This window comes from Macrosteles quadrilineatus, unplaced genomic scaffold (assembly GCF_028750875.1).
Source record: "Macrosteles quadrilineatus isolate MER2022 unplaced genomic scaffold, UCM_ALF_1.0 Scaffold_6__1_contigs__length_79288215, whole genome shotgun sequence".
In the NCBI taxonomy this organism is placed as follows: domain Eukaryota; kingdom Metazoa; phylum Arthropoda; class Insecta; order Hemiptera; family Cicadellidae; genus Macrosteles; species Macrosteles quadrilineatus.
In genome coordinates this window covers 23,749,304-23,756,881 of record NW_026542599.1, presented here as the reverse complement: position 1 = coordinate 23,756,881, position 7,578 = coordinate 23,749,304, and the positions used below count along the sequence as shown (strand labels likewise).

Genomic DNA, 7,578 nt, shown 5'->3' with positions numbered 1-7,578 from the left:
CTTTAAACATTCCCTTTGTTTCGATCCTGAATAAGCTATCCCATCGAGGCTACATGGGACTATTTACAAGAATCAAGAATCAAGAATCAAGAATATTTATTGTCATTGAAACACAAAAAAACAGTGTATTGACAATCGTCACAACTTAGATCTAACATGAAATATACAATGTCAAGTGAAATGCATATACAAATATACATACATAGTTATATAATAAGAGAATAAACAAAATTTTTTGCATTGAATAACATGAGTGAAACTGGAATTTAAATAGATTGATCGAAGGATTTACTGTTTATTTGTTTTTGCAGCCAATATTTGTTCAAATTTAACATTGTTGAGAATGAGCCATTTGTTGAGATCAAAATTCGGTTATCAGGATAGGTTAAGTCCCTTTAGGTGTTATGTGATGGATAGTAGATTTGAAATAAAATACAGGGTGTCCCGTAAGTAAGTAGGCCTACTGTGTACTTACAAAAAATTGAAAACAATGTATGTGGGACAACAATTTTGGCAAGAGGTTTTAAAATGTGTCAAAAAAGGGTTTTAAATTGTGTCAAAAAAGGGTGAAAATCAAGAATAACATTTTGTCTAAATCTTCGTTAGCAATATATTTATTTATTTGTTTATTTATTATCAACGGTTCCACCGTTTTTACAATGTTAGTTAATAATAACAATCAAGACAGCTAGATTTCAAATGACTTAAATAATGAACAATATATACAATCTGGGGGGTAAACTTCGATATGGTGGACTGTATAAAAAATGAGGGATGTGAGATATATTATGTTAAGATCAGCTTTAGAGACACACTGTGAGCACAAAATAATAAACTTTTAAATAGGAAGAAATGTGATTTGGTACCTTCCTTTTTACTGAAGTGATGTCTAGTAGACCGTTGACGCACTTGATGTTTGCTGGCCAGCTTTCGCGTACGCGACCGGTAGTTGCACCAAGAACAGTTTGAATACAGTTTTTAACTATTCAGTTCACTTTTTTGTTAGGTGTGTCACAAATAAATACCGTACATAAGATAAACATACGATAATATAAGTTCAATTTATATGCCACAAATAGAGTAGGGGAATATTATAATACAAAACTAGGGAAAATGGCGAGAACATGATGCCGGGTTGAAGAGTACATGAGGAATGGGGGAAATTGCCAGACATCACGTGACAGGGCAAGGGTCAGAACAAAATATGAATGAAGTCTGGATTCACCTGGTTGCGTAGATGCTTGAATACGGAACATGCCGCCCGCCTTGAACCATACATGGTTCAACAGAGATTCATAAATTGATTCATTGACTCATAAATGGGCACAAGTAATACAATGTAGATATATATACACAATAGATAATGATGACACACCTAATTATAAGATATGATATATATGATAATTATAAATATAAATAAACATGAAATAGGACATTGAATAGAAATATTTTGTGATTAGGGGAGCGGGTACACCTTGGTAGCAGGGCGACAGAAGATTCCTCTCGAAGTCTTGATGGAGACAACTCGAACGATGCCATCTGCTCCAGGTGATGTCTTCACAATGCGACCAAGAGGCCAGAGAAGTGGTGGTGTTTTTGGGTCATGGATAATGACTAAATCGCCTACTTCAAGATTCTTGTTTGGCTTTATCCACTTTTTCCTTTGTTGAAGCTGGTGCAAATACTCTTGGTGCCACCTTCTCCAGAAGCGTTGATGTAGAGCCTGAACTGTTTGCCAATGCTTTAGTCGATTGTCAGGAATATCGGATACATTTACTTCAGGTACTGCAACAAGAGATGTCCCGATGAGAAAATGACCTGGGGTGAGTGCTGTGATGTCAGATGGATCTGCTGATAGAGCTGTTAGTGGACGAGAGTTCAATACTGCTTCCACCTGCGTGACAAGAGTTATCAGCTCCATTAGTGTTAGAATTTGATCTCCAATTACTCTCTTGAGATGGTACTTTGAGCTCTTTATGGCACTCTCCCAAAGGCCTCCTTGGTGAGGCGCGGCTGGTGGTTGGAAATGAAAATTAATTGAATGATCGAGGGCGAAGCTAGTGAGAGCATCTTGAGTATTCCTTTCATCAATGAAATTCTGGAAGGTCTTATTCAGTTGCTTGGAGGCACCGACATAGTTCGTTCCACAATCAGAGTATAGGTGAGCACAAAGTCCACGACGAGAAACAAATCTTTTAAGAGCAGCAATGAATGAGTCCACTGAGAGATCAGTTACAACTTCCAAGTGCACCGCTTTTGTGGTAAAGCAAACAAATAGGCAGAGGTATGACTTAAGCTTTTGAGAATTCCTAGTGGTGTGTACTTTCACTTCAAAGTGACCGCTATAATCCATGCCAGTATGATAGAATGGTCTTACAGGCCGTAGTCGAGTTTCGGGTAAGTCTCCCATAAGTGGAGGTTGATTTGTAGGTTTCAACTTAAAACATCTTTGACATTTAAAGATTACAGATCTGATTACACTACGAGCAGATAATATCCATACTTCTTGAGTGAGGATCGATTGCAGCAACTGAGGGCCTGCGTGTAAATATTTGAGATGATAGTGCATGACCAACAGTTTTACAACATTATGAGATTTAGGTAACAGGATTGGGTATTTGGCATCTTGAGTAAGGTTTGAATGTTTCAACCTACCGCCTACTCTTACCAAACCGTTATCGTCAATGTAAGGTGATAACCGAGCCAGTCTTAAGCTGCACTGAGTGCCCTTTTTCAGAGCTGTGATGTCATCCTTGAAAGATGAAATTTGAATGAGTTTGAAGAGATTCATTTTAGCAGAAGAGATCTCTTTATAACTAAGTTGTCCAGCTAGTCGGGCGTTCCCACAAATATTATGGATGAATCGTAGAACATAAGCAGTGGCATTTACAAGTTTTCTAAAGCATGAGAATTTTTCAAGTAAATCAAATCTGTAATTTTCTAACTTTTCAACGTTAACTAGGACATTCAAGGGATTTGGTTTGACTTCAAGAGTGTCTTGATCAGTGATTAAACTGAATTCGGGCTTTGGCCAAAGATCTGATGACAAGTATAACCATTCAGGTCCCTTCCACCACAATTGGTGGCTTAAGAGTTGAGATGGGGAGAGTCCTCGGGTTGCACAATCTGCTGGGTTGTCTAGGGACTTGACGTAATGCCATGATTCAGGAGAAATTAATTCTTGTAGTTCTGAGACACGGTTGGCCACATAAACTTTTAAGCGATAGGGGTGAGTGCGTATCCATGTAAGAACAATGGTAGAGTCACACCATGCATACATCGAGTCAATCTTAATGTGGGACGAAAGAAGATTTGAACAGTATTGCAGGAGCTTTCCAAGTAGGTGAGCACCGCACAGTTCGAGACGAGGCAGAGATACTCTTTTTAGTGGGGCGACTTTAGATTTGGCCATTATCAGATTAATTTTAACATCATTCGATAAGTTGATCACACGGAGGTAGACTACTGCAGCATATCCTTTCTCCGAAGCATCGCTGAAACCATGAAGTTCTGCAAGCTTATGAGTTGAGGTAAAGATGTAACGTGGGATCCTTAGGTTTTGGATCACGGGTAGTTCTTCTAAAAAGGAAATCCATTTTGTTCTTATCTCATCTTGAATTGGATCATCCCATTTTAGACCTGTGGTCCAAAGATATTGAATGAGTGTTTTAGCCCAAAATATTACAGGTGTGAGAAATCCTGGGAGATCATAGAGTTTAGCGATTGTTGAGAGAATCATTCTCTTGGTTAGCAAGTGGCCTACTTCAACATTCTTTACTTTGTATGAGAGCATGTCTGTCTCTGGGGTCCATCTTAAACCCAATACACTGTAGAAGGCCTCACTACCATCAGTCAACTCCACTGGTGATTCTTTGTGTTCGACTGGAATCTGATCCAAGAGTTGGGGTGCATTACTGATCCACTTACGGAGTTCAAAACCGCCTTTAGACAGCAATGTTTTCAGTTCATTTTGAGCTGACATAGCTTTATCAAGATCTTCAGCTCCAGCTATAATATCATCATAGAAGATAGACTTGGTCAAGATATCAGAAGCTTGTGGGTATGGTTGACCTTCGTCCAAAACTAGCTGGTGCAAGGTTTTGATTGCAATAAAAGGGGAACAATTAAGCCCATATGTAACTGTATTGAGTTTGTACGTTTGGAGTGGATCATCTGGACTAGCACGCCAGTATATCATTTGATAACTTTTGTCCTTATCAGAAACCAAGATCTGACGATACATTTGACGTATGTCACAGGTGAATACAATTTTATGACATCTAAAATACAATAAAACATCACTGATATCATTTTGAAGTTTGGGACCAGGCATGAGAATGTCGTTCAATGATATGCCATTAGTAGTTTTAGCGCTGCCGTCAAAAACAACACGTATTTTTGAATTCGGGGGATTCTCCTTGAAGACACCGTGGTGAGGCAAATAATAGTATTCAGAGGTAGGAGGTTCTTTACAAATAGTCATATGACCTGATTCAATGTAGTCATCCATAAATTCAGAATAGAGCCTTCGTAACTCGGGTTGATTAGAGAATTTCCTTTCCATCGAGCTAAGTCTCAATTGTGCTTTGGTACAAGATTCACCAAGAGGGGAATGATTTGGTTTCTTGGGCAGCTCGATTATGTAACGACCTGAGTCATCACGTCTATGGGTGTTTTCAAAATGTTGTAAACAGAGGGTATCTTCCTCAGTCTGAGCCTTGATCCGTATTGGGGGTTCTTCTAGCGTCCAGAATTTTTGAAGTGAATTATGAAGGTCCAAATCATGAGTTGTCAAGAGTGAGATGGGAAATGTGTTTGATGAGTTTCCTGCTACAGAGGCTACAGGAGCGAGGCCCATCACAACAAAACCAAAAATGGTTCCAAGAGCTTGAGGTAAATTTTGTCCTAATCTATGCTGTTCGCCTGTGAGGGTTAGGGCAAATAAGTCTGCACCGATAAGTAAATCTATCTCTCCAGGCTGATCGAAACAGGGATCGGCTAGGATAAAATGTTTCAAAGATTCCTTAACCTGGTGTGAAACTGGTATCTGAGGCAGGGGTGATGTGATACTACTCAAAACCATACAAGGATGGTTTTTAGCCAAAGGATTTCCATTGATCGCAGACATGTTGACATGTACGATACCTCTAGAATTAATAACTGCACCAGAGATTCCTTTTATTTCATCATGGAGTCGAGTACGTGGGGCGTTGATGAGTTGAATAGCCTTCTCTGATATAAGGGTAAGTTGGGCAGCGGAGTCGAGCACAGCACGGAGTACAGTATGTTGACCATGTTGTGAAGAGACATGAACTAAACATGTACCAAGAAGGATTGTGGTTTTAGTTGGATTGAGTTGACTAGACAATCCTACAAAAGCGTTAACGTTTGTAGAAGCAGTAGGATTAATAGTTGTTGTATTCTTTGAAGGTGAATTAGGTGTGTAGGTCTTATTTTGAGGAGACAGCTTAGTTTGATAGCTTGACTGTGCCTGAAGTGAACTACGTGTGGGCTCATGCAATAGAGTATGGTGATGTTTGGAACAAATCTGACACACTTTACTTGAGGGGCAGTTGAGTGTGTTATGAAGATAACCGAGGCAGTTTGTACAAATCCTATTCTTGCGAATAAACTCAGATCTTTCACTCACACTTCTAGCTAGGAAATTTTGACACTTGTATATGTTGTGATCTGCAGCTTGACAAAATCTACAAGAGTTGGTTGTGGCGACAAGAGCAGTTTTTGTATGGTTGGTGAAATGTGGCTTACTTTCACGTGTAAACTTATTAGGCCTAGTTATGTTTGTAGGACACTTTTGGCCAGTGGAATACTTTGAGGTAGATGGTGAACTGAGACAAATACTAGCACCTTCTAAACGTTTGAATTCCATTTCAAGAAAGGTCATTAAATCATTAACAAGAGGGATCTCGTTGTTTAAGGCGCGAGAGTCTTCAAAAGATTTTCTAATATCAGCTGGGATCTTCTTTAAAAGTGTTAAGACTAACAGGGTGTTTTCAGTTGTAATGTCATGATTTAAGTTTTTCAAGGCTTGAGTATTTTCCTTATATACAGTGAGAAATGATTGTAAGCTCTTAAGCGAACCACTAGTAATGGGCGACAAATCCAGAATTTTTGTAACAAGCTGAGTGACAATACGTCTCTTGTTTTCATAGCGATCCTTGAGAAGTCGAAGGGCTACCACATAGTTTTCAGGAGTAATATTAAGACTCTTAACCAAGTCTAAGGGCTCACCACTCAGGGCACTAAGCAAATACTGAAACTTATTCACTGGGGAGACAGAATTATTCGCATTGACAGAGGCTTCAAAAATATTATAGAAACTAACCCACTCTTCATAGTTACCACTAAATTTAGGCAACTCAAATTTAGGCAGGCGCAGAGAAGCTGGAGGTGGAGTAGGTGTTACAACAGGTTCAACTGGCAAAAGAACTTTAATGTCACTTATAAGGGCTACATACAAGTCAGAAAGTTCATCATGCATTGAAAATGATTCCTCCTCATCACAATCAGAAGCAGGGTCATCAGTCACAACTCTATTAAATAAAGTTTTAAAGTCAGTAAATAGATCTCTGACCTCCTCATTATAATTGTGTAAACGCTGTATATTAGCAGGAGTCAATTCTTGACCTTCAGTTCGAGGAAGTTGGTTTGACAAATATTTATTTATTTTCTGAAACCTGTTTTTAACAAGTTTTGCTTTTCTTTGTAGGGTAGTGAATCTCATCATGAACAAACAAATTAAATAACACACAACAAGAATAGATGAGTTTTCATAAAATAGCCCAATATCTTAAATTAATAATGATCTCATAAATCTAGGCCTACTGAAGTGCATAAATCAATTTGCAATTCAACTTCAATAGTAAAGTGAAGTCAATTATCAATTTGTTATTATCACCAATAATCTCTGTTGACAATAATATTTACAATAATGAATAAAGAGAGCATAGCAATAACAATAATTACCAGTTTTCTCCAGTTCAGGACCCTTTTCAATTAGTATTTGATTAAATAAATAATGTCTTCATTTTTCAACAACATAAACAAACTTGCAGGTTATGTTGATATGTTTCAATTCAATATCGGGTTATATTTAAACAAACAGCTGATGTAGATGAACAGAGTTTTGATGAGTTGAGTTTTCAGTTTAATAGCAGACAGGTGATTGGTTCGTCCTAAGTTCCACCGTTTCACTAATCTTGCAGGTTATTGGTTGCCATGTAGCGCAGAGCGATCTGTTGACGAAGTTGAGAACTACCAACTACCAAGGTGTATCGCAAAGGACAGAACGTTGTTACAAAATGGCGGACAATGGGATAGAATATTTCAGGGAAATAACTACTAACTAACTTTGCAGTTTTATTTTTTAAACCCAAATAATAAGACTGAATTGATTGTGAGACCTTATTATTTAAAAGGATTTTATGGATGAGATGTGAATAAATATTCAATCCTACAAATTTTCTACGCTTGATTTATTTTAAGACAAACTAGGTAGGCCTAACTTGACGTGATTTAGGTGGCAGTGACAAAATTGAACATGAAAATAATTGTCTG

The 7,578-nt window shown here is 38.0% G+C and overlaps 1 protein-coding gene across 1 annotated transcript; it reads right to left on the bottom strand.

Annotated features, from left to right (window-relative positions):
• Positions 1 to 1,456: 1,456 nt before the first annotated feature.
• LOC128997391 (uncharacterized) lies at positions 1,457 to 6,502 on the bottom strand. The gene is made up of 2 exons (XM_054423027.1): positions 6,364 to 6,502; positions 1,457 to 5,370 (listed from the first exon to the last, which is right to left on the bottom strand). The coding sequence occupies exons 1-2, from the start codon at positions 6,500 to 6,502 to the stop codon at positions 1,457 to 1,459; spliced, it is 4,053 nt and encodes a 1,350-aa protein (XP_054279002.1).
• Positions 6,503 to 7,578: the final 1,076 nt, after the last annotated feature.